The 27,461-nt window shown below is 39.4% G+C and overlaps 1 protein-coding gene across 36 annotated transcripts; it reads left to right on the top strand.

Moving 5' to 3' along the window:
- Nucleotides 1–68: 68 nt before the first annotated feature.
- MLH3 (mutL homolog 3) lies at nucleotides 69–27,461 on the top strand. 36 transcript variants are annotated; one of them, XR_011532609.1, is made up of 14 exons: nucleotides 69–203; nucleotides 1,617–4,956; nucleotides 8,072–8,170; nucleotides 8,862–8,947; nucleotides 9,952–10,056; nucleotides 11,135–11,207; nucleotides 12,901–13,048; nucleotides 15,936–16,007; nucleotides 17,553–17,664; nucleotides 18,679–18,838; nucleotides 23,719–23,742; nucleotides 23,849–23,927; nucleotides 25,898–26,049; nucleotides 27,051–27,461. XR_011532609.1 is itself a non-coding variant. In XM_070592879.1 (14 exons), the coding sequence occupies exons 3-14, from the start codon at nucleotides 4,215–4,217 to the stop codon at nucleotides 27,171–27,173; spliced, it is 1,827 nt and encodes a 608-aa protein (XP_070448980.1). In that variant the 5' UTR covers nucleotides 135–203; nucleotides 1,617–4,068; nucleotides 4,191–4,214; the 3' UTR covers nucleotides 27,174–27,461. The 36 variants fall into 36 exon arrangements, 13 of the variants coding, with proteins under 13 accessions (XP_008514670.1, XP_008514672.1, XP_070448979.1 ...); XM_070592879.1 differs by lacking the exon at nucleotides 12,901–13,048 and having other exon boundaries at nucleotides 135–203; nucleotides 1,617–4,068; nucleotides 4,191–4,956; XR_011532610.1 differs by lacking the exon at nucleotides 12,901–13,048 and having other exon boundaries at nucleotides 15,844–16,007.

Genomic DNA, 27,461 nt, shown 5'->3' with positions numbered 1-27,461 from the left:
CACCCCGGACGCGTCAGCAGCTAAACAGGTAACACTGGTGCGCGTGCGCATCGGGGCCGCACGGACCAAAGGGAGTCCTCGCCGAGCCTCCTCAGAAGCGCATGCTCGTGGGCGCGCGCGTGCATGAGCCGCGCGAGCCAACGTGCGCGCGTCCGGCGTCCAAGGCGGTTGGTGGTAGGGGAGTTGGAGAAGGGCGATTCGAGGTGACGTGGGGGGGAGCACGCGACGGAAGGATGGTCCCGGGAGCTCTTCTGACAGCAGAAGGGCGGTGACGCCTGCTGCGGGCCAGCTTTTCGGACCCAGCTGCGCGAGGGTGCCCAGAGGGTTCGGCCTGTCTTCCGCGCGGGCGCCCGCGTGCCGGCGGCCGGGGTGCGGGGTGAGGGTTGGGGGAGGGGCGGGGTGGAGCCTGAGCCTGGGGGTCCGCGCCCGGGCCCAGCCCCGGAAAGTTTCTTAGCGCAGCCCCTAGGCGGAATCGCCCCCACTTGACCCAGGAGCTGTGGTCGTGAAAGGACTGGGATGTGATCAGGAAATCGTTGAGTTGGGTAGCAGTCGGAATACTTATTAAACGTTTACCTTTCATTTGTTGCCGGCTGCGGAGTTCATTATCTTAGAAATCATCAGATTTGCAGTTACAGCTCTGATTTTCCTGGGTTTGAAAAACTAGCCCTACCATCTTGGAGAGGTTCAGCCCGTGCTCCTCTGTCAGCTAGGAAGAAGGGTGGGGACCTTTAATTGCACTATAATCTTGATTTTTTTTACCTGCGAGAAAACTTAAAATCAAGTTCAGACAGCCTCTGACCATCACTGTTATTGCCAAGATAGAGTGTAGCCATCTGTAAAGACCAAAAGAGTATTATACAAAAGAATATTAATAATAAGGACCTTCTGAAAACTTTTTATCAAAGTAATCTGTGAAGAAGATTTAAAAATCAAATGGTAGAACAAGAAAGGCTTAGAATGAAAAGGAGTTTCCCTGCCTTATCCTTCCCCAGTCCCAGTCTCTTTCCTCTGAGGCAACTACATTTAACCAATAATAGTAATAATTAATAATACTCTCTTAATGCCCATCTCTTCTTGATACAACAATTTGATTTTTTTTTTAATTTCCCCCTTCCCCTTTCTTATTACAGTGTCTTAACACTTCATTATGAATTTTTTCTAAAAGTCATGGTTATCATGTAATATATGAATGTTATAAAACTAGCTTGGACATCTTTTTCATGAATAAATTCTAGCTCATGTTTCTTAGCTGAATTTAGTTTGGGCATCTGTTTTTGGTGAAGCGATTAGAATTTCGAACACTGTCTTTATGGGTCAACTTCAAATGTGGTTCTGATTTCACTTTAGGGCGTGTGGGATTTAGAAAGGAGCCGTGAAAATTAGGAAATTATGAATGCTACTTTGGATGTTATTTAAGTTTGTTGAGCACCAAACATGAGCTGTGTGATCTGCCTAGAGATCAGAACTATAATTTGTTTCGTTTTGTTTTACAATGTGGTTTAATGAGAGATTTTATTGAACTCAGATGATACTTCTTCCTAATGCTTGAAAGAAATGGGTAATGCTATATAACTCTGAAGCTTTGATAATGTGCGTGTGTGTTTTTCCTTCCCCAGGCAATTATTTCCAGTCAGAGAAGGAAACCAGTGCCTGGCACTCTCACCAGCTTTCCTCCTGCCATGATCAAGCGCTTGTCAGTCGAAGTACAAGCCAAATTGCGTTCTGGTTTGGCTATCTGTTCCTTAGGCCAGTGTGTTGAGGAGCTTGCCCTGAACAGTATTGATGCTGAAGCAAAATGTGTGGCTGTCAGGGTGAATATGGAAACCTTCCAAGTTCAAGTGATAGACAATGGATTTGGGATGGGGAGTGATGATGTAGACAAGGTGGGAAATCGTTATTTCACTAGTAAATGCAGCTCTCTGCAGGACTTGGAGAACCTAAGGTTTTATGGTTTCCGAGGGGAGGCCTTGGCAAGTATAGCTGACATGGCCAGTGCTGTGGAAATTTCATCCAAGAAAAACAAAACAATGAAAACTTTTGTGAAACTGTTTCAGAATGGAAAAGCCCTGAAAGCTTGTGAAGCTGAGTTGAGTAGACCAAGCGCTGGGACAACAGTAACAGTCTATAACCTATTTTATCAGTTACCTGTACGAAGGAAATGCATGGATCCCAGACTGGAGTTTGAGAAAGTTAGGCAGAGGGTAGAGGCACTCTCACTCATGCACCCTTCCATTTCTTTCTCTCTGAGGAATGATGTTTCTGGTTCCATGGTTCTTCAGCTCCCTAAAACCAAAGACGTATGTTCCCGATTTTGTCAAATTTATGGGCTGGGCAAGTCCCAAAAGTTAAGGGAAATAAATTTTAAATATAAAGAGTTTGAGCTCAGTGGCTATATCAGCTCTGAAGCACATTATAATAAGAATATGCAGTTTTTGTTTGTGAATAGAAGGCTAATTTTAAGGACAAAGTTACATAAACTCATTGACTTTTTATTAAGGAAAGAAAGTATTATATGCAAACCAAAGAATGGCTCTGCCAGTAGGCAAATGACTTCAAATCCTCGATATAGGTCCAACCCAGAACTCCATGGGATATATGTAATCAATATGCAGTGCCAATTCTGTGAGTATGATGTGTGCATGGATCCAGCAAAAACTCTGATTGAGTTTCAGAACTGGGATACTCCTTTGGTTTGCGTTCAGGAAGGAGTGAAAATGTTTTTAAAGAAAGAAAAATTATTTGTGGAATTATCAGGTGAGGACATTAAGGAATTTAGTGAAGATAATGATTTTAGTTTTTTTAACGCTACTCTTCAGAAGCATGTGTCCTCTGATGAGAAGGGTGACCAGGTCAGTTTCCAAGAAGCATGTAATACTATTTTGGATTCCTATGAAATGTTTAATATGCAGTCAAAAGCTGTGAAAAGAAAAGCTACTATAGAAAACATACAGAATTCTAAGGATTCAGAAGCTATTGGAAAAAAGGCAAGTGATTCATTTTTGTACACTTACAACTCAGATGACCCGGGCTGTAGTAAAATGACGGAGTCATCTTTACAAAACAAAGATAGCTGTCACTCAGAATCAGAGATCTTAGAACGAGAGACAGCTAAAGCATCAGAATCAGGAGAAAATGAGAAACATAAAAAATCTTGCTTGGAACTTAACTCTTCAGGAGATCCATGTGGAACCAGTTCAGAAATGTTTGCAAGCCCTTTTCAGACATCGTATCACTTGGAGGAGAGTGGAGAAGATCCAGAAATGCAGAAAGTAAGTACTACTGTTAATGACATGACTGCCAGCATCCTGAAAAATAATAGAATTCAGAATCAACTCGAGAGATCTAAAGATGCTACTGAGATGGGATGCCAACCTCTGCCTTTTGAGACAACAACATTGAGAGTACATGATGCTCAGAGAGAGGATGAGAAAAGAGAAGAAGAACCTAGTAATTGCGGAAGGATAAACATTTTTAGTTACGGACAAATTAAATTATGTTCCACTGGCTTTATAACTCATGTGGTACAAAGGGAGCAAACTAAATCAACTGAAACAGAGCATTTATTTAAAAATTGTGTTCGACCTGGTCCTGCGAGTGCCAAAGAAACATTTGGAAATAGAACATGCCATTCAACTGAGACTCCAAACATCAAAGATTTAACCAGCACTTTAAGTACAGAATTTGCTCAGCTGCCCAACAAAAAAGTGTGCAGGACAAATATAAGTTACGGGCTAGAGAACAAACCTGTAGGTTATAAAAATTTTGCTGTTTTTCAGGAAGGTAGTAAAAAGTCACCTACAGGCTGCTTATCACCTGACACATCCTCCTCTTTCCCTTGGTGTAGACATGTTTCAAATGGTAATGAGGAAACAGATAAGTTGATTGGTTCCTCCAAGCCCATAGCCCATAAGAAGCTAAGCTTAAGTTCACAACTAGGATCTTTAGAGAAGTTTAAGAGGCAATATGGGAAGGTTGAAAATCCTCTGAATACAGAAATGGAGGAAAATAATAATTTTGAAATTACTACCAATCTCAGTCCTCAAGTTGAACCTGACATTCCACAGAAAGGTAAGAACCACTTGGACAACTCTGACATTTGTAAAATCACTACTGTGAGACATAATGATTCAAATAATAGTTGTCAACCAGTCCGTCACATTCTTTACTCAGAGAACTTTCCATTCTCCAAGGAAGAAGATTGTTTGGAACAACAGATGCCTTGCTTAAGAGAAAGTCCTGTGACTCTAAAGGAGTTATCTCATTTTAACAGAAAAACTTTGGATGTTGAGAAGTCACCTGAATCTCTAGCCTCTAAATTATCCAGAATGAAAGGTTCTGAGAGAGAGACTCAAACAATGGAAGTGGTGAGTCACTTTAATGAACAACTACAATCGGATTCCAGTAGGAAAGACAGTGACTTGGGCACTGGGTTAGCCCTAGATTCCTGTAAGTTATTTAAAAATGAGCATAAAAAAACAGAGAGTGGCATCGTCCCAACATCAGACTCTGTCACACAGGATAATACCTTCAATAAAGATAGTGAAACATATTCTAACAACAATACAACAGAGAGCTCTGTGATACCAGAAACTCCTTTGGTATTACCCTGTAATAATTCTAAAGCGGGCAGTAAAGATTCAGATGTTCTTATAGCTTCAGAACAACAGAGAGGAAGTCTTGAGTCTCCCAGTAGCATGTTAATGAGTCACATGGAAGCTGGCCAAAATGGAACTTGTTTTCAGAGTGAGGACTCTATAGCAAGAACTTGTTCTGAAAATGAAGAGTCAAACACATGTTCTTTGGATTGGCAGCAGCATTTTGATGTAGCCCTGGGAAGAATGGTTTATATCAACAAAACAACTGGACTTAGCACTTTCACTGCTCCTACTGAGGATGTTCAGGCTGCTTGTACTAAAGATCTGACAACTGTGGCTGTGGATGTCATGCTCGAGAATGGTAAGGATGTAGTGTTCACTGGCATGCAATGCTTTTGAAGATGGGAATAATGGCCGAGGAGTAAGATCATCATTGTTCAAAGAGATTATCTCAGCTGATAGAACATTTTTAAGTTTAATTATGAAATATTTTTTATGGTACATGAAGATTCTCTAGGTCCAATACTATTTAAATCTGGAAATACAATATAAGCTTGATATAGAATGGAAGTGTTTATGGGTGTGTTTATGTGTAAGAGGGTGAGACAGTTTTTAATGAAAATGGTACTATTAATAGTTGAGAAGATCCACGGGGCTTCCCCAACTTCTTTCTGCTCTCTCCCGAGCACAACTCTCTTAGAAATTTGTCTTTAAAGGCACTTGCAGGGGGCCAGCCCTGTGGCTGAGTGGTTAAAGCTCTGCACACTCCACTTCAGCAGACCTACTCCGCTCAGCCCTGCTGTGGAGGCATCCCATGTACAAAGCAGAGGAAGACTGGCATGGATGTGAGCTCAGGGCTAATCTTCCTTGAGTGAAAAAAACGGAGGAGGATTGGCAACAGATCTTAGCTCAGGGTGAATCTTCCTCGAAAATAAGTAAATAAATAATAAAGGCACCTACAATGCAAGTGTGGTATTTTTCTAGAATTTTCTCTCTGCAGCTGCCAGCTAAAGGGCTAGAATGACCCTGTTGTTATCTTAGGTTTCCCATTAAAATCTATGGCTCGGTACAGTACTATATTTGTGGATTTTTTTTTTTTTTTTGAAAATAGTACTTGGCCATAATTTTTTTGGAATATAAGTTAAGTATGTATTTTCATAACTATGCTTTTTAAGTGTACTTTATTATAATACATATGCTAATACACTTGATCTATTTATGGTATAAGTAGCTGTTATTCAGGAAAATGATAATGTGGCTTTTAGACCATACCACAAGGCTACTTCAGAGCCTAGACTAGGCCTCAGTTCTCAGGTCTCAGTCAACATTAAAAGTGACAGTGTTTTGGCAGTGTATTGAGAGCCAGATGTTGGGAGATAGTAAAGCTGATTTCCATCTGGGTATATATAATCTTGGTTTTACATCAGGAGGATAAACATTAAATGTGCATCCATATTAAAAGCCTTGAATGTTGCAAAAGAATGTAAATTGTATGAATGTAATTGCAGATTAATTTATAGTTTCTCCTTAGGGTGAATATCTCTAGCAGGAGGCTCTGATTTATTTAAGGTTAAATAGGAGCTTTATTTTTCAATGATTTCTAGTTTTTTTCCTTGTGAAAAAAATAATCACTGTAGTAACTTTCAAAGTATTAAATAGGAGAAAAGCCTTTTCTTTCATTACTGGTCCTGAGACTATCAGATTGCTCTTCAAGACACGTATCTTTCAGTCTGTGTAGTTTTATGTCCTGATTTATACTGAATGCTTATCAGACAGACATCAGTCTAAGGCACTGGCACCTCATCTTCCTGAATATAGCTGCTTCTGACATGATGACAAAAAATCACTGGATTACATTAAACTGAGATGGTTGTTGCTAAAACAAAGGGGGAAGTCTTGGCTGCCATATTCAACATAAACATCTGTTCCTGTTAAATAAATCTAGATGTTTCAAACACTTCAACCTACTTAACTTTCTGGATTAGCAAATCTTGTAGTGAACTTCTGAAAGTCATGTTAACTTAGAGTTTCATACTGAAAAATATTTTGGGTATAGAAACAAGTTCCATGAAAAGATGGCTCCTAAGCACTGTCCATTCACATGGAATGTTACCCTTCTGGCTGATGTATGGCAGGACATTAGGACATTGTTGAACCATACACAAAAATGTTACATTAGGTAAATTTAATTGCACAGAAGAGGATCTATAAAGGTGATTTTAAGGAGTAGTGTCAAGCCTCCAAGCCCTGGCAGTTTTTTCCTTTAAAATGTTTTTAACTCTGTCCTTTCTATTACCAACGACACAACCTTATTTCACATCACACTTTAATTTTATCATTCTGAATTAATCTTTCTCCAGTTTTTGTCCAACAGATTTATTTATGTATTTATTTTTTAGGAAGATTAGCCCTGAGCTAACATCTGCTGCCAATCCTCCTCTTTTTGCTGTGGAAGACTGGCCCTGAGCTAATGTCTGTGCCCATCTTCCTCTACTTTATATGTGGGACACCTACCACAGCATGGCTTGCCAAGCGGTACCATGTCCACACTGGGGATCTGAACTAGTGAACCATGGGCCAATGAAGCAGAACGTGCGAACTTAACTGCTGTGCCACTGGGCTGGCCCCAAGATTTATCTTTTTGAAATAATAATCTCATCATGTTTTGCCCTGTCCCAAAACTGTCTAATTCAGCATTGTTTCTAACACTCAAATCTGATCATCCTTCAGAGAGGAGGGTATAATTTGGATTTGGGAGATTAAATTGAGAACTTTTCATTCGTTCGTCTATTCAGTCACTTATTGATCGTTCACACTGTGCTAGGTGCCGCCACATTGTGGATTAATTTTGCTTTCAGGAGTTCACAGTCTATTAGGGAAGACAGCTATCTAAACATAATTCTAGTATGATGACATAATTGTTATAATAGACTCATATATTGGTGATAAGAGACATATAAATTGGGGACTTGTGAAGGTTGCACCAAGTAGTGAAGGATGGCAATTAAGTACCACTATATGTCTAATACAGAGTGTCTCAACGGTAGCACAGTTGACTTTTGGACCAAATAATTCTTTGTTGTAGGGTTTGTCCTATACATTGTAGGATAGTTAGCAGCATCCGTCACCTCTATCTGCTAGATGGCAGTAGCACCCCTCACCCAAGTTGTGACAACCAAAAATGTCTCAAAATATTGCCAAATGTTCCCCAAGCAAAATTGCCTCCACTGAGAATCAGTGGTCTATTTGAGGTCCTCATTCTGTCTGGTTTAGATGGATAATGGGACTAAGCATTAATGTAGATTCCTAAGTTAGCAGAATAATTTCATTACAGAACATCTGACTCTCAATCAAGTGTTTACTAGTCTGCCTTATGTCTCAATTCAGTTTGTGCATAAAGAGATTTTGTGTAACTTAACTTCTTAATAGTTTATATTTTGAGTTCAAATATCTAGGTTTTTCTTTTTTATATTTAGGATTTCAGTACAGGTGTCATCCTTTTAGAAGCGACCTTGTTCTTCCTTTCCTTCCTAGAGCTCGGGAAGAGAGGACTGTGATGAGACAGAATAACAGAGGTAGGGGTAATAAGAGAGATCGCCAGTACACTTAGTACACACTGTGCCACCTAACTCGAAAAACAAGCAGGGTTGTATTATTAAGCTTGATCAGTGCCAGCTGTGCCTTAATAGAACCAAGAGTTCCCCACAGTCCTATTTAACAGCAGAACTAAGTACTTCAGTGCATGCATTTAGATCAGAAATTACTTTTCCAGACTTGAGGTCAATACTGGGTGATTATGCAGTCTGTGGTGTCTTGTGTTGGAGAAAATGGTTCTTATTTTTAAAGATTGGAGTTGCACTCCATATTGCAGTAGTTTTATGTAAGAAAACTCTTACTACACAAAAAGCTAACGACATTTATTCTTTTTTCTTTTTTTGTTTCTGAAAATAGAGAAGGTATATTTTTACCTAAAGGAAGTGAGGCTACTAATTTGAACCAGTTTCTTCTGGACTTGTATTCTGAAATCTCTCTTGAAAATAATTTGGAGAAAAAGCTATAATGCCAGAGGATACGGTCGTCAATTGTAGTTTTAAAAATAACAGATCAAAACAATTTAGAGATAGAGCAAACACTGAACATTTGTAGAATATTGGAACAATATGTCTGATCTTTGGTCTTGAGCTACACCACACCAAATATGAGATGCCATTCACCCTTTTCCCTGAGGCCATTGATGCCGACTTTACCTGTCCCCTTTTGCCCTAGATACCGTGTCTGATGCTCTTGGTAGTGAATCGCTTCAGTCTTTGTTCTCAGAATGGGACAATCCCGTATTTGCTCGTTATCCAGAGGTGGGTCTGCAGCAATTTTTCTTTGCCTGTTTTAAAATTTGAATTTCATTTAAGTTGGGTGTTGGCATGAAGGACTGTACTAATTTGTAATTACAAATGCAAAGTGGGCATGTTTCCAAATAGTTTATTTGGAAATTAGTATTTAATGTAGAGAATCAGAATTCATAGCATATTGGGAGTTCAGACGTTTTGGATTAAACGTGTGTAATCAGTGTGTGAATATCGAATGTGTTTACCACTCTTAGAAACCCTGACTTGCAGTTTTGGCGAAGTATTTAAGGTGGTGATAATGAAACCTGTTATCATTAGATAAAGCAGTAAATCTTCTACTGGAGGAACAGTTCATCACTGGACCTGAGCATACGTTCTGTCCTCAGTGGGTTATCACAGAATGTACTTTGTGTGTTGTAATGAGGTGTATAATAGTTGAGCCTTTGATTCCTGGTTCTTCAGTTAAGATATCTTTAAAGGCTTGAGCATGGAGCATGGACAGAATGTTATTCTGAAACAATATTGATTTCTGTCAGTAATTTTGTTTATAAACAAAAATTATTATTTAAAGCTAATAATTCAAAGGGGCTGGCCTGGTGCACAGCGGTTAAGTTTGCACGTTCCACTTCAGTGGCCCCGGGTATGCCAGTTTGGATCCCGGGTGCAGACCTATGCACCATTTATCAAGCCATGCTGTGGCAGGCATCCCACGTACAAAAAAGTGGAGGAGGATGGGCATGGATGTTAGGTCACGGCCAGTCTTCCTCAGCAAAAAAGAGGAGGATTGGTGGCAGAAGTTAGCTCAGGGCTAATCTTCCTCAAAAAAAAAAAAAAAAAAAGACTAATAATTCGTAGAGCCTTTTGAGTTTCTATAAGTTCCCCGAATTCAACTGACCTCTAATAGGTTCTGTGAAAATGAACGTTTTTAAGGCACTTTGAGATCTCTAGTAAAATCTCTAGTTCTGCAGACATAAAATTAAAATTTAAATGATGTTTGTGCTGGTTCTTTCTAGGTTGCTCTTGATGTAAGCAGTGGCCAGGCTGAGAGCTTAGCAGTTAAAATTCACAACATCTTGTATCCTTATCGTTTCACTAAAGAAATGATTCATTCGATGCAGGTAAAAGATTGACTTTGAAATCTCTTAAAAATATACTTAAGACGTAAGCTAGACTAACTCTTGTGAAATTGGATTTAGTTAATGATATAGACCACCGAGGTCAAGGCACATGTGTTTTTTTAAATCTTACTGGAACTTTTATCATCAGAAGAAAAAGCAAAGAACTAATTACAATTACAAAGAAAAAAATGTCCTCAGTATGAGCAGGTTTAGAGGAACAAATTATGGATTCAGGCCCACAGTTTCAAAGATTATATATTGACTTCATATTTTGACTGAGTACTGTAGAGACATTGTCCTTAAATGTGCACCAGTGTCCCTTTTTAAATTACCCTCTGTTGTGTGAGGCTGCAAACGACATTGCTCAGGAGACCCCAGATTGAGGAGTTCTGTTAACAAAAGGGACCCCTTGTCTCATCTGCTTTTCTAGTTTGCCCTCTCTGTACCACTCTGGCTGTCTTCATCTCCTTGATTTCAATATGGAATCAAATCAGGAGGTTAGACAGATCTAGGTAAACTACTAATGTGGCGTTTACCTGGTACCAGAACAGAGCAAGCACTTGGGCCAGAAATAGACCCTGGGGAAGTGGTGTAGATTAGGGGCCAATGAGGGAACTTTATCTGTACCTGGACAGAGAGGAGCCACTAAAGTCTAATGCCAGGGTGGCTTTTAATGGACTAGCTCCTCCAAACTGGTTTTCCTCACTTTTGCATAAATTTCCAAAATTTATTTCAGCCTTATTTCTTAGCAATCTGATCATATTACCTATTAATAAGAGTCATTCTGTTGGGAACATTCTAGGTCAGCTCTAAAGTTTTGTTAGCATGTCCCTCTTAGATGCCTCAGTCTGTGTTCCCATGTGGTCTTCTTTCCTTTATGTCTTCTGATTGCTCTACTTGCCCATTCTTTATCCTTCCTGAGGACTCCCTCAGGTTCATTGGCACCTTCCCTCAGTCTTAGATAAGAATGTTATAATGCAAACAACTCTAAATTAAGTACAGTTTTGTCTCTTTCTATGCAGATAAGCCTTTGTTAATTTTTATTTAGTGTTGTACTGCTTATTTGAATGTGTGGCAGGTTCTCCAGCAAGTGGATAACAAGTTTATTGCCTGTTTAATGAGCACTAAGACTGAAGAGAATGGTGAGGCAGGTAAGAATGGAGTTTAGCTTTGATTAATAAACAGCTGGTCTTCTGATAACTTCCTTTTAAGGATTTTTTTTTATATACAGTGATTTGGACAGATTAGGGAAAACCACTCTGAATTGATATTATGAAACAACAGTTTTAAAGTACATTTAGTTTTTTTTTTTTTCAGCTTTTTCTCCCCAAGGCCCCCCAGTATATAGTTGTATACTGTAGGTGTGAGTGCCTCTGGCTGTGCTATGTGGGACGCCGCCTCAGCACGGCCTGTTGAGCAGTGCCATGTCCATACCCAGGATCTGAACCGGCGAAACTCTGGGCCACCGAAGCGGAGCGTGTGAACTTAACCACTCAGCCCTGGGGCCGGACCCTAGTTTTTTATATATATAAATATATATATACATATATATAAGATACACGTTAAACTATTAGTAGTTGTTACCTTGGGAGTGAGAATGGGAATGGGCAAAGGGGAAATTTCGTCTTTTACTCTTTAGAATATTTTATATTGTTTGATTTTTTTTCTTTTTTGTTCTGCTTTTTCTCCCCAAATCCCCCTAGTACATAGTTATATATCCTAGTTGTGGGTCCTTCTAGTTGTGGCATGTGGGATGCTGCCTCAGCATGGCCTGACGAGCGGTGCCATGTCCGCAACCAGGATCAGAACCAGTGAAACCCTGGGCCGCCGCAGTGGAGCGTGTGAACCCAACCACTTGGCCATGGGGCTGGCCCCTGTTGTTTGACTTTTAAATAATATTTTCATGTATTCCATTTATAATAATAGAAGTTTATATAATGAACTCTGCTAGGTTTATCAAGAGTTACATATAATTACTTGGTGACCTGCTTTAATAAAACAATAGTAGTTTGTAAATTATAACCTTAACTCATGCAACAAATATTGATTGAGTGCTTATTTCATGCCAGAGACTGTACCAGGCCCTAGGGATACGATAGTGGGAAAAAATATACATGGCACAGAAACAGATAATTACACAAATGTTAAAGTTCTTCCCGTAGCTAGTGCTTTGGAGGAGAGAAACAAGATGATGTGGAGTGGGAGACTTGATTTAGTCTGGAAGGTCAGGGAAGGTTTTCTTGGTAAAGTGAGATCAGAAGTGTGAGGATGAGGTAACCAGGTACCGGAGGGAGGGAGGGAGGGAGGGAGGGAGGGAGGGAGGAGGACGACCCTGGGCAGAGGGAATAACACATGCACTTTGTGATTTCCTCCCATTCAGTGAGAGGAAGTAGGGCAAGTGCAGCTGGAGTGAGAGCAAGGAGGTGAAGCTAGAGAAGGAGGTCACAGCCAGATTGTAAATGCCGCTTACAAGCTTTTTCTTTGTCCCAACACCAACTGGAAACAATTGAAAGCTTTTTGTTTTCCGTTTTTAGTTTGTTTTCGCAGTGGCATGTGTCACATCACATTTGCATTTTGAAAATATTGCTCTGGTAGCAGTGTTGAAAATGGATTGGGTGTGGGGGTGGAGTCCCAGTAAGGCAGAGAGACTGTGTGAAGGATATTGCAATATCTAAGAAATTATGGTTAGCTGGGACCAGGGTGGACTAGAGAGAAGTGAATGCATTGGAAAGATATTTAGGAGATAAAGTGAACAGGGCTTGGTGGTGGATTAGATATGGGGAAGGTATATCAAAGATGACTCCTAGTTTTCTGACCTCCATAACTGAGTGGATGATGTTGCAGGACCCGACTGGAGGAGAATCAGGCAGGCAAGGTGAAAATCATGAGTTCAGTCTGAAGTCTCTTTGAAATGTTCAAGAAGAGATGTCAACAATGTAGTTGGATATTACAGTCTGGGATTAGAGAAGCATTCTGACATGGAGATATAAATGTGAGTTGTCAGCATAAAGTTGGTCATTGAAGTCATGGGTGTACATTTTATCACCTAGAAAAGGAGTGAGGAGTGACGAGAGGAGAGATTCTGAATCTAGAATAATTCCAACATTTAACAGCTAGGTAGAAAAGGGGGAACCAGCAAGAGAGATTGTGAAGGAACAGCTAGAGAAATAGGAGGAAAACAGATGAAGGTACTGTTGCAAAACCAAGACTTTGTACTAAATGCTGCTGAGAGGTTAAAGTGAAGACCAAAAGTATCTATTCAATTTCCTGACAGTGGAAGTCAGAGACTTAAATAAATGAGAGCTGTTTCAGAGAAGAAATAGGTCAGGATGCTGACAGAGACCACAAGGAGAGCCTCGGAAATCTGTGACATGGAAGAGAGGGACTGAAGGAGGATGAGGCTTAGAGAAGGCTTTTTTTTTTCCCCCAAACTGGGAGACTCTTGAACACATTTACAAGGAATGTTTTATAGTGTAAGGTTCTGGGAAAGGCCTGAGTGGCCGAGAACCCTTGGCACCAGTGGAGGGGTCAGCTCCAGACAGGTAAACCTGCAGGCGAGTGCTTCTAAAGTTTGAAAGCAGTTCATTCTCTTTGTATTTCAAAATATTCCCTTTTACCTTGTTTACATTGTAGATTTATTAAGTAAATGTCGTAGTAGATCAAAGGCAAATTAACCAACAGTTCTGTCATAATTATCATAAATATGGAATTAGTAAAGGTCAAATTGTAGTAGTTTTCTTCCCTACTGTTTCTAGAAAATGACTAGATTTTTTTCTAAAGTTTTGATTGCCTGGAATTCTTTGTTGTTTAATCCCAAAACCTCCACTAGTGGCACCTGAGATGGATGTAGCCACAAAATCTGCGGATGTTCGAAGAAGAAAAATGGCCCTCTGAAATTTCTCTTGAGATTCTATATTATTATTGTATTCGTTGGCTGTCACCAAAGAATACTCTTAGATAAATACATTTTCTAAATCAAAATGTGAGTGTTTTTACTGTCGCTCACAAATACCAAAAGCAAGCTATTCCTATAATTGACTTACTTTTAATATTTGCACAAATTTTTACAAGGGACAAATACATTATTGTTTTAAATTATAGTGAAATTAATGCCATATATTGGCATTTTTTATTGCATGTTTCTACCTACAATAACATACAGTTGTTCACTTATGATACCCAAAAGAATAAGGACGCATTCATTTATTCTGTAACTATTTACTGAGTGCCTCTTATGTCCTGGTGCTGATACACATGCTGGGAATATTACAGACAAAGTCCTTGCCCTTATGAAGCTTCTATTCTGTTGTGTTGGAATATCAAAAATACAGCTTCTGACATGAGTAAATTACCTTAATATATTCTGCTTCATTCAAGAAATGGAAAATGTCATGAACGCTACGTAGACGATAAACCGTTCCTCCACAGGCGGGCACAAGGTTGACTTCTTCGGGTCCCTGACTCTTGGTAATTCACCTTGGCTCTAGTTTCAAGTTTGAGGTTGCTCCCTCAAAATTTATTATTTATTCCATTGTTTTGCCCAATACAGGATGTTCAGTATTCATCACAACCAGCTGCAACTCCTCCTATCCTCAAAGGAGTTTAAAATTCAACATTTTGGAGCTGTTTCTGTGGTTGAACTGCTGTCAAAAAAATTATTTCCTTTTTTTCTTTAAAGCTTAATCTCTCATGCCATGAATTTGATGGTGCCATAGAAACAGTTTTTTAATCTTTAGTAGAAATAGGAAAAATAGGCATTATCTATTTTGAACAAATTCAAGAGGAGAACTTTTATTTCTATATAATCAGCAGCAATAAACCTCAGCTCTGTGGCCAAAAGTAATAAAATTACAAGTTAAAAAGATGTATGAATGTAACTATGAATCAGACGTGTCAATGAGAAAGAGATTTCCCTGTAGGTTTGGCTTTTTGGGTCAGGACATTCTGCCTCCTCTCTTGCACTTGAGAGTCTAAAGTCTTGCTGGTCAAAGTCATGGTCTGTAAATAGCAACACCTGGGACTTTGTTAGAAGTGCAGAGTCTTGTGTCCCACCCCTAACCTACTGAATCCGAATCTGCATTTTAATAAGATCCCCAGGTGATTTGTAGGCCTGTCAAAGTTTGAGAAACCTGAGTCTAAAGCAAGGCAATCTGTGGCCTGTGGGCCAGATCCAGCCATTACCTATTTTTGTATAGCCAGGGAGATAAGAATGGTTTCTACATTTTTAAATAGTTGGGGGAAAAAAGCAAAAGAAGAAGAAGATTTCTTGACACATTAAAATTACATGAAATTAATATTTTAGTGTCCATAATAAAGTTTTATTGGAACATAGCTACAATATTCACATGTTGTCTATGGCTGCTTTGGTTCAAAATGAATAGTTGCATATTTGTGACAGAAACCATGTGTCCCAAAACTCTAAAATATTTACTGTCTGGCCCTTCACAGAAAAAATTTGCTCACCTCTGATCTGAAGTGTAGTAGGATTGCATTCTTCTTGGGTTCCAGAGTAGCTTGCAAATCAAGGTCAGCTGATTATAATAATGTGTAGTTTAATGATACTTCATTGTATCAAATTTGAATTAAAAAAGCAAAATCAGGATTTAAACAGTAAGAATGTAGGGCTTTAACCGTGTTTCATAAATGAAATACTAATGAACTAAACAGTTTTTCATCAGGGATAAATTTGTTGTCGTTTCCCCCATAATTTTGATTTTTTAGAAAATAAAAGATACAACTGTTACTACTCAGTATATATGTTTCTCTTATGCTCCTCTTGTTAAACAGTTTGAATTAAGCTCTTCTCCCTCAACACAACATGATCATTTTAATCGTGATCTGAGAATTTGAAGCTCCAGTGATCCTTACTAATCTTTTAGGTGGAAACCTGCTGGTTTTGGTGGATCAGCATGCTGCCCATGAGCGTGTCCGTTTGGAACAGCTTATTATTGGTAAGGACCTGTTCAGAACTAGAAAAGATCTGAGGCTCTCCAGCAGAATTAGTGCACCTGAAAGAGTTTTTCTGTGAGTGTTGTGAGAAAAGATGAATTGTATGTTTAAAAAATTAAGCTGAAGTTCTCTGGTTTGGTTTCTTTTATAACTGAAAGAATGTAGTAGTTCACTTTACTGATTCAAATATGTGGGTCGTACATGGTCAAAGGCATATTTGCCATATACTTATCATCAACCATAAGGATTGGGTATCGAGGGATCAGGCTGCTTTATTGTGACATCCAGCACAAAGATGCCCTCCACATGCCCATGTGATCCTGGTGTGCTTTCTTCACAGCTCAACAGGTAGAGACCACCAGCAGCTCAGAAGGCCCAATATATGGTTTTTTGTTTTTGTTTTTTTTGTGTGTGTGCGAGGAAGATTGGCCCTGAGCTAACATCTGTTGCCAGTCTTCCTCTTTTTGCTTGAGTAAGATTGTTGCTGAGCTAACATCTGTGCCCATCTCCCTCTATTTTATGTGGGATGCTGCCACAGTGTGGCTTGACAAGCAGTGCTAGGTCCGTGCCCAGGATCTGAACCTGTGAACCCTGGGCTGCTGAAGCAGAGTGCATGAACTTAACCAAAATGCCACCAGGCCGGCTCCCCCATATATTGTTTTTATTTTAAAATTTAATTTGTTTCTGAGTAGGGAGTATAATTAAATAGGTTCAAGTATGAGCAGTACAAAAGAGAATATAATAAAATCTCTGTTCTACCTTTGTCCCTCATCCCACCTAGTTTCTCTCCTCAGAGGCAACCATATCACTAATTTGTTATTATCCTTTCAAAGTCAGGACATGCTTTTTAATCTTTGCTACCCTTTTTTCTCATCATGAGGCAGTGTGTTCCCCAAGAGGAAAAATACCAGGAAAATCTTTGCTCCTGTGGTCAAGTAATGAAAAACCCTAATGTCAAAGAATTAGGCAGGGGAGGACCTAGAGAGATCTTCCATGGACTAGAATGGCCATGATGTTACTTCCATGTTCACTTTTCCTTATAAAATCAAGACCTAATTGTTAGCGAAGATGTAGTAAAAACAATATTAGAAAAACTTACTTGCTAAGGCCCTGGACCATTTGAGAATACTACTGACTACTTGTCTTCAGAGACTGGGAAACCCTTCTGAAGGAATGGGGAAGCCTTCCTGAGCCATAGGATTGTGTAGTAAACCCATTGTATTTCCCCAATAATCCAGATTATTCACCTCTGTTGTTAAAATCACATTTATTGACTGTCTATGGGAACATTGCATTGTTCATTTGAATGTAAGATTTAAGTCTTGTATTTCTTATTTTGGAAAATACTGCTAAAATGAATAAACAGACTGAATATTTACTAGTTTGATTTCAATAATGGAAATTGAAAGCATAAAACTGAATATTGAACACACTGCTAAGCACTATAATAATGACATGGCTGTGCCTCATATGCTTCATTTTTATCTGAAAATGAATCTAGAAGACTTCACTTCCTACTCCTAACCCATTCGTCTTTCTCCCAATAGATTCCTATGAGAAGCAACAGCCACAAGGCTCTGGTCGGAAGAAATTACTGTCTTCCACTATAAGTCCTCCACTAGAGATATCAGTGACAGAGGAACAGAGGAGACTCTTACGGTTAGTACCACCATGAGGATGTGAGGTTGACAGTGTAAATTCTCACGATAATTCTGTGAGGTATAAGCATGACTACTGTTCCTTTTTCAGATAAGGAACCTGAGACCAGGAGAGGTTACATGACTTGTTCAAGGTCACAACAGCTCTTAGGTAGTGGAGCAGGCACTCAGATGCAGGTCTTCTGACTCCAAATGCTGTTCTTTCCACTATATCACAGCTGTTGTGTATAGGATAGAGTTTCCCTGATAATTTTTTCCAGCAGTTGGCTTAGAATACTCTTAACGTTTCTTGGAACAGTCAGTGTTTATGCTGTGCTGTTTCTGAAAGCAAAGTTACTGCAGTAATTGCTTCCATTCTGCTTTGCCTTAGTGCATTCTAGATTCTTAGTTTTCATTACCGTAATCATGCTGGGAAAAAAGTAAAACGTGGGGCCGCAAGGAAGGGGCAAATCATGTAGTGAGTCACAAGTAGGATGTTTTCCTACTTTTAGACAGCACAAATGATTGGAAATGAAAAAGGCAGAATTGTCTCTGAATTTATTTCAGGTTTGAGAATATGCCACTGCCAATAAATCTTTTTCTCTGGGGCATAATTTATATTAGAGGCAGATCCCTTTATTTACATCCCGTTAATCAGGACTTCTCAGTTCCTGGGGCTGTTAATTATCTCCCTGCTTTAATGCTGATTCAAAACGTTCTCAGCTCTTTTATTTGTGCCAAACTCCTAAGTGCCAACAAGGAGAAGAAGTTAGCAATTCCTCAGTGAAGAATAAAAACTTAGGAACAAGACTTAGAAACAAATTGATTTTCTCAATGGCAAAGAGAAAAAAAATGATGGTTACTGTAATTCAAACAGGAAATGTGATGATAAAGTCCCAAATAAACACCCATAAGTGTCAGAAAAACAGCACAACTTTTAAAGCTTGTGGCAGGTTTTGAGAAACTGTCAGGTACTTGGAACCAGCACTGAAATGTGAATGAAGCAGTACTTTTACATTTGAGGGTCTCTCTCTAGGTGTTACCACAACAGTCTGGAAGATCTGGGCCTTGAAATTCTATTTCCAGACACTAGTGATTCTCTGGTCCTTGTAGGAAAAGTGCCCCTGTGTTTTGCAGAAAGAGAAGCTAATGAACTTCGGAGAGGAAGAGCTACTGTGACCAAGAGTATCGTGGAGGTGAGCCGTAGCTGCAGCTGTTGAGGGAACTGCTGAGTGTCGTAACCTCATTTTGTTTAGAAACTCTATATTCATCTTTTATTTAATAAGCATTTATGAAATACCTGCTGTCTGCCAGGTGCTGGAGACTCAAAGATGAATTAGCTTGAGGTGAGGAAGAAGGACATTTAAGTAATTATAATATAGTGAAATTTGGCCAGTAGAAGTATGTTCAAAAGTGCTATGGAAATACAGAATGATTACTGTACCCAGGAGGTGGAGGTCAAGGGAACTGTCACAGAAAGCTGTTTTTTTACGAAAAGTCTTATAGAACAGCAGGAACCTGCCAAGTACAGAAGAAGAGAGAAGAACGTTCTAGACAGAGCAACAGATATCAAAGACTTGAAGCAGGTCCTGTGTTTAGGGAACTACCAATGTAGGTGGCTCAAATTAAGATCTATTTGGGGTAGTGGTGGGACTAGGCGAGGCAAGATAGGTTGTCAAGGCCAGGTCATACAGGGATTTACGTATTCTGCTAAGTAGTTTGCATTTCATCCTGTAGGCAGCCAATGAAGAAGAGTAAACTACATTCTGAGCATTGCATTTGAAATATGAGTACTCTACACATATGTTTGTAAAGGTCGGGAAAGGTGCTGCTGGGATGTGGCATTGGAGGTGATGAAGAGGCCATTACTTCTTACTTTACTTGTTTCCTGTTTTTTTTCTTACAAGAAATATAATTTATTTCGTCTTTGTTGCCTTTTCTCTCCTCTTTTCCTGTTTTCTATTAGCATTTTCTTTCTTTTTCTTTTTCTTTTTTATTTCCTCTACTGGTTTAGAAGTTACATATTCCATTTGTATTCCTTTAGATTAGCCTTGAATTTTAGCGTGCGTACTTAACAAAGTTTAAAGGTAATTTGTTCCTCTTTTCTCTTCCTTAACTGTACAAAAACCTTACAACTCTTTGTCTTCCATCACTCCCCTCACATCTTCCATGTTGTTACCAGTATTTTAATTCCACCTTCTTTGTAATCCCCTTGGTAGTCGTTAATTTTATAGTCAGTGTCTATTTAGATTAACCAAAATGTTATGAGACTTTGTTCACTGTTGCTTCTTGCATCCTTCTTATTCTTTCTGTATTCAGTTTTCTTTTTATGGAAGTAAATCTTTTAAAAGTTCTTTTATTAAGAGTCCATGAGGGGCCGGCCCAGTGGCACAGCAGTTAAGCGCGCACATTCCGCTTCGTCAGCCCGGGGTTCGCCGGTTCGGATCCCGGGTGCAGACATGGCACCGCTTGTCAAGTCATGCTGTGGCAGGCGTCCCACATATAAAGTGGAGGAAGATGGGCACAGATGTTAGCTCAGGGCCAGTCTTCCTCAGCAAAAAGAGGAGGATTGACAGCAGATGTTAGCTCAGGGCTAATCTTCCTCAAAAAAAAAAGAGTCCATGAATTATAAATTGTCTTTGAAAATGTCTTTATGTCCACACTTGCATGATTGTCTAGCTAAAAACAGAATCCCACCTTGCCACTTATCCCTCAGCATTTTGAAAATACTCCATTACTTTTGACATTCACTTTTTCCCATTAAAAGTCCCTTGTCAATCTAATTATCGTTACTTTGTAGGTAATCTGATTTTTCTCTCTGGTTGCTTTTAAGATTTTCTCTTTGTCTTTGGTGTTCTGCAGTTTCCCTATGATGTATCTCTTAGGGATTTATTTTCATTTCCTTCTTGGGATTCATCATGCTTCTTTATTTGGAAAATGTACAGTTTGTATCACTTCAAACATTGCTTCTTCCTCTGTTCTCTCTCATCTCCTAGAAGTCCTGTCAGATGTCTACTGGGCCTTATCTTTCTAGTCTCCATGTCTTTCAACTTCTCTTTCATATTTCCCACTGTTGATCTCTCTGTGATACATTCTGGGAAATCTCCTCATTTATCTTCTAGTGAACTAAATTCTCTCTTCACTTATTGTTTAATTAGATGTTTAGGTTGTACACTGAGTTTTTTATTTCAATGACTTTATTTTTTATTTCCAGAATTTTTATTTAGTTATTTCTCAAGTCTATCTGTTCTTTTTTCACAGTGTCCTGTTTTATTCATTTTGGTTTCTTACTCCTTCTTTTGCTCTTTCTGTTGGGAGCACAGCCATATCCACATCAACTCAGTCTACCATTTTTTGAGAAATCTGAATTACATTAGTAATATCTAAAAATAAAAATTAGAAGATAGATTTAGTGCATAAATTGTGGGATAGCTTGACAAGGGAAGATTTGAGGCAGAGACAGCAGTTGAGAGGCTATTGCACTGATTCAAATAAGAGAGGATGAGGATTTGATGAAGTCGGTAGCAGTGGGAATGGCAAGGAGGGACATATTTGAAACATAATTTGGAATGTAGAATCAAGAGGACCTGGTAAGCAATAGAATATAAAAGGGATAAAGGAGAAAAGATAAGTAATGATTCTGAGGGTCTAGCTTGGATGATGGATGACTGGAAGGATGGTGGTGCCACTGAGAGAAAAAGAAAATATACACCTGGTTGGAGAGTTAGATTATGAGCATAAGTTTGGATACATTGAATGTGCCTTCCAGTGGGGATGTCCAGTGTATGGGCAGCCTAATGATCTAGTGCTTGGCAAAGTAGTCTGGGCTATACATATCTTTTTGGAAGTTAACAGTACATATATTTTAATAATAGAAGCTGGAAAGGGGTCTAGAGGAAGCGAGCTTGTCTAGGGAAAATATGAAGAATAAAAAGAGAAGAGGGTAAAGGAATACCAGCTCTCAGGATGTATATGTTTTGGCAAAGGTCTGGAAAGCTACTGCCAAAAAGAGGAAACTATAAAGGATGATTGAAAATATTTAGTCAGAGAGAGAAGGAAAACCTAGAAAAAGTAAGATTCCCCAAAACAAGGGAAGTTTAAGCAAGAAGGGAATAGTCAACAATAGCCATGGAGTAAAGCCTGAAAAGTTGGATTTGGCCCTAATGAAGACTTTGTTACCTTGTGGAATGTGTTCTGGGGGTGAAGTGGGGCAGAAGACTTTGCAAGGGGTCATGGGAAGGGAGAGGAAGTGGAGCTAAGTGGGCTCCTCTTTCAAGAACTTCACTGCATACAGAAGAGAGAGAGAAGGTGATAGGCAAAAGTTAGGGGTGGTCGGGAAGTGCTGGGCAGGACACAGGGTTGAGGAGGGGTGTTGGTTTTCAGATGGGAGAGACTTCAGCATGTTTGTAGGCTAAGGGCGAGGAGACGTTCTTGAGGAAGAGGCAGTTCACAGTGCCAGCTCTGGGACTTGGTTTACCCTTTCCAAAGTGCCCTTTGATGAGACATCCTGTGCTTTGCTTTCTGCTGTGCTCTTTTCTCCCAAAAAGCTTATTTTTCTCTAGGGCTCCTCCTCTAAGCTGTTTTAAATCCAAAAGATAGGATCTGTTAGAATCTTTTATTGTAATTCAATCCCTAAGTATTTAACCAGAAAATTGTAATAAGAACGTTTCCTAAAGTGACTTCAAAGACTACTGGTAAGAAGTTTACTTCAAATTGAGACAAAGCTTATGGTTTCAGCAAATCTTGATTATGTTAAGTCAGGCTGATCAGGAGAGATTTTGTTGATTCTAGAAGAAGCTGGAACAGTTTTGGTATCTTGAAGGGGAGGAGGTAGCTCCTTAGTCCTAGCAGTTGAAAGATCACTAATACATCTTTCTATAAAGTTCTATCCTCTAGCCTGATGAATGAGCCTTTTTAGTATTATTTAAATTATCTAGCATTAATCGAACCATTGAAATATGAAATAACAGAGAGTAAGATCCATCTCCCCTTCACCAGGCTTACAAACTGATGCTTTACAAGTCCCAGAGGTATAAGCACAGAGAGAATAGCAAAGAATTAGGCTTGATCTGCATCCACACTAAGCTTTGTAGAGAGTCAGGTATTAAGAGGCATCTTTCTGTTCAGGTTTGTTTGGGAAAATACATGGCTTTTAAAAAATATATAGTGTCTACCACCTAGCTCTAGTAAATATGCTCATTTATAAGCATGGTGGACTAGAGTGCATATGGGGGGGGAGAGTATTTTCTGAGTCTAGTTTAAAAAGAAATCTACTGTGTTATAATCTTAGGAAGCTAATTTACATATAGCCCTTTCTAGGAGTAAAGAAATCTTGTGTTTTCTTATAAAGAAATTGTTAAATGTGGCATATCTCAAAACAGTACCTCCAGAGGTTAAACAAATTGGTAGCATGAAATAGTGTCTGCTTTAAATTTCTTTCAAGTCCTTTTGTAAATCTTAACATCTATAGGGATATAACTATTGAAAAGGCTACCCCAGGGACAGAAATATGCAAGGGAGGAGAAACTTCTTAACAAAACTTCTCAGAAAATAAGCTTTTTGACCTGAAGGGAATTGTCAAAAAAAAAAAAAAGCCTATGGTAACTAAAATAACTACTTATGTTTATGATATTTAAGCAAGTGTTATACTGAGTGCACAGTTGTGCTGATGATGATTGTGTATTTATTCTGTTTGCATGTAATATTACACTCATTCTGGCTAAGATTATAAATGCAAACAGACAGCCTCTTAACGAGATGTCTCCCTGATATTAGAATCAGTTGAGTCATCAAGGCTGCTCTGAGCGGTCACATAACCTCTTGAAGTGATGAGCTGTCTCTGGGGGCAGTTTCAGTAGCTAAATATATTCTCTGTTCAATAAGAGTCTATTCAGTTGTCTTGATATTTCATATTCAAAGTGCCTTACAAGAAATAAATTATGCACCTAAGTGCTATATAGCTGGAACTCTTTCCTTTAAGAGGCATATTTTAAAGAAGACCACTGGGCTATTTTGTAAACTATCAAAGGACAATTCTAATAGTAGATTAATGCCTGTTTTCCTTTTTGCTTTGTAGGAATTTATTCGCGAACAAGTGGAGGTAAGCCTTTCTCTTATTTTGGGGTTTCACACAGAAGCACCACACACAAAAGGCTCCATTGTCCCATGTCCTTTTCCCATCAATAAAGAATGTGTTTATGCATTAGCTACTCCAGACTACAGGAGGCATCCAAGGGACTTTGCCACTGACAGTCCAGAAGGTGTTGGCATCCCAAGCCTGCCATGGTAAGTCTCTCCAGACACCAGCTACTGTGTGCCTCTGCGGCTAAGCACGTGCAGGGGTACAGCAATTATGAGAGAAGGAGAAGGCACCTTTACTGTGTGCTACTTGGAGGGTACAGTTTAGATCAAGTAACTGAATACACTAAAAATGAACACTAAAACATTACTTTTAGAAAGCAAAATACCAACACATATATTTGGCCATAATGCAGGCTGACTTACGAGTGAAGGAGTAAAACCTAGAGGAGATGCATTTTGAGTCAAGTTTTGAATGAGCTGAGGGACACAGATTCATAGGATGGAAGGGGAAGCTTACTACAGGGGGAGGAAACAGCCTGTGCAGAGACCAAAAGCAGAAACAAATTAGTTATATGAGGAGCAGCAAAGAGTATCCAGAAATTAGGCTAGTAAGAAAGAATAGAAGCCTAGAAGGTCTCAACAAACCTGTTAGATCTTGTACAGAAGGCATTAGAATCATTGACAGTTCTTGAGTAGGGTAATATGATAAAATATAGAAAATGGTATTGGAGGAACTTACTTTAGGGATCATGACAGCTACAGAAGCCCCTGCAGCTATCATTTGACCACAGTGGGGTCTCCAATCCACTGACACCCTCCCTCCTTCTATTTTCCATCAACCTTCTCCTCTCTTCATGCCTGTCTTTCCTGGCTTAGTAACCTCAAATCCTCATTAGTTTGTCTCCTGCAAACATCCTAAACTCCTTCGCACCTTTATCCTGTCTTTACTTACTCCTCATATCTACTCCATCACCAAATTTCAGCATCTCTACCTTCAAAATGTATCTGAAATCTCTCCAATGTGATCTGTTTCCCCTGCCGCCTTCCTAGTTCTTGCCACTGTTGAGTCCTTTTACTTAGTCTCCCCATGTCCATTCTGACTCCCCTTCAAGCCATTCTTCCTTCAGCAACCAGATGTTTCCTTTGTTAAGCATTCCTCTGAGCATGTCATTCTTCTAACTAAAATGTACCAAAGACTACCCATTGCTCTTAGGATAAAAATTTTCTTCTTTACCATGGCTCACAAGGGTCTTCATGATCTGGCCCCTGCCTGCCTCTCCAGTTTCATCTCACGTCACTCTCCACCTTGCCCCTGACATTCCAGCTTGCTTCCTTGGTCCTGTTCTTGTGTGCTGAACTTCTGCTCTTGCCTTTTTCCTCTGTCTGAAATTCCTGCTTCTTCAATTAACCATGTCTTTCTTAACCTAAGGTCTCAGATTAACTACCATTTTGCCAGGAAAGCCTTCCCTGACCTTCCTAAACTGGGTTTGGTCTTCCTATTATACATTCTTTCATACTCTGTGTTTTATAGTACTTAAATATGTAATTTAAATTACTGTGTAACTATTTGTTTAATGTTTGTCTCACCTATTAGATCATAAGCCCATGAGGGCAGAGATCATCTGTCTGATTCACTGCCCGGCATAGCTCCTAAGACAAAGTATATACTTAATAAATAATAAGTAAATATTTATTAAGTATATACTTAATAAATAAATAAATTGTTGACTGAGTGAATTAATGTATGCATAAAGGCAGGTTCTGACAATATGAGAGTTCAGATTATGAAGATTATTATGGAAGTCGAAAAAAGGAGCAAATGAAGTGGACATTGTAGGGAAACAATGAGAGCTCTTGGTGATAGATTGACTCTGGACAAAGATGACCTTGATTTCACAAGAAAAACTCTGACAGCAAAATCCTAACAAGTTAAGGAATGCCTCCTACACGGATTAGAAAGACAACGACCCCGTAAGGAAAAGCTGAGAGACAATCCAGTCCTGAAGCCATAGTTTCACCAGTGGCCGTAAGTGCCAATTTCAAGCAGTATTAAAGTCACGTGAAAGAAGCTTAAGAAATGTCTTACTTTTCCCAGATATTTGGCTCTGACCCAGGGTCAGCACTGGTTTCCCACCATACGCACCATAACCTTCTTGTTTCTGTCTTTCGTTTAGGGGCCATTAAGTTTAATGATGGCCTGAGCCTAGAGGAGAGCTGTCGCCTTATTGAAGCCCTGTCTTGGTGCCAGCTGCCATTCCAGTGTGCTCACGGGAGACCTTCTATGCTGCCATTAGCTGACATGGACCACTTGGAGCAGGAAAAACAGGTACAGTAATGACTAATAGGAGAACAGGGAGCAAAGTTTATCTTTTCTTTCTTTTCCGGCTCCTATTATCCTAATGTAATCTGTTTTAATCCTTTCCAAAATACAAGAGTTTTGAAAAATATGCATTGTAAGTTTTATATGAAGTCTCACAATTTTATCTTCTAGCTCAAATGAAAAATGGAGCTTAGGTAGAACTGTCAGATTATACACATGATGCCTTTGTATTTTTTAAACTTAACACATGTACAGACTGACATATCCTGAACATCTGTTGCCTACTGGCTCTAGGTTTGATAAGATGCACAGGTTCTCTCTGGGGCTACAGAAAGTTGGTAGAAACACACCAAATTCACCACTGGCAAATAAATATAGCCTAAACAGCCAGCTGCTTGACAGTACTTTCTGGAAATGGTGACCTTGCAGGAGATGGCAGCCATCTCCACCGATCTCTAGAGTTATGATTTGGGGGTCATTAGGCAAGGAACCAAGCTTAGGAGATGTCCACATTATGCTTTGGCGCTGATTACTCAGCAGCCCAGGAACAATGATGTGGATAATGCAATAAAGGCACAGAGTGGTTTAAATTAAAGAACATTTTCTGTCTTTGTTAGAATCTTAAATGAAACAGAACATGAGAGCATAATAGGAATGTTGCTGTTTTCCAAAACCTTTTCTTTTGCTTACCTTTTCTACTAAGGGCTGTAAAGTCTTTTCTTTCCTGGAGTTTTCAGGCATTAATATTTTCTGACTCATCCAGTAGATTTTACTCCATGAAAAACTTATTGTTTCACATGACAGTGAAGAAAGTTTTGTCTCCATTCCTGGAGAGAGGGAGATCCAGACTTACAGTTTTCACTCCTACTTATCCTAAGGAAACCTATAATCTGTTCCGAATCCAGAATAGAAATCCAAACAGATTTGAATAGCCCTAATTAGGAAATACTTATATGCTACTTGGCTTTTCATAGTGCTAATTGGAGTTCTTCTCTTTCTTCCCATAGGTTAAACCTAATCTTGCTAGACTTTGCAGAATGGCCCAGGCCTGGCATCTCTTTGGAAAAGCACAAGGATGTGATACAAGACAAAGGCTGCAGGAATCCATGCCTCCTTGTGAGCCACTATGAGAATGGAATTGCTGATGGACTAGGAACCACAGGGTGCTAACTGTCTGCCTCTGTGCAGAGAGCGTGAGCAGCAGGCACTGGGAGTCTTGACTGCATCCACCCAGTGCACCCGAGCAACCAAGCGCTGGCAGTCTTCCCTGAGCAGATGATCCCTCTGGTTGAGGACCAGAGGAATTCAGGCCTACACTGTTCATTCATTTGTAGCCATGGACAGAGGAGGTTGCCATATAATATCTACTTTTTGTAACTTATTTAGGGATAAAATTTAATGATTGATTGTCTGGTTGA

This window comes from Equus przewalskii, chromosome 25, assembly GCF_037783145.1.
Source record: "Equus przewalskii isolate Varuska chromosome 25, EquPr2, whole genome shotgun sequence".
Lineage (NCBI taxonomy): Eukaryota > Metazoa > Chordata > Mammalia > Perissodactyla > Equidae > Equus > Equus przewalskii.
This window is presented reverse-complemented; position numbering and strand designations above follow the sequence as displayed.

What these genes read in the sequence shown, in the direction of transcription:
- MLH3 (XM_008516448.2), top strand. Translation starts at nt 102, where the DNA reads ATGCTCGTGGGCGCGCGCGTGCATGAGCCGCGCGAGCCAACGTGCGCG. An exon ending in TTGGAGAAGGGCGATTCGAG is followed by an intron (nt 204 to 1,616) that starts GTGACGTGGGGG and finishes TTCCTTCCCCAG; the next exon opens with GCAATTATTTCCAGTCAGAG. An exon ending in TTATTCGCGAACAAGTGGAG is followed by an intron (nt 23,743 to 23,848) that starts GTAAGCCTTTCT and finishes TTTATGCATTAG; the next exon opens with CTACTCCAGACTACAGGAGG.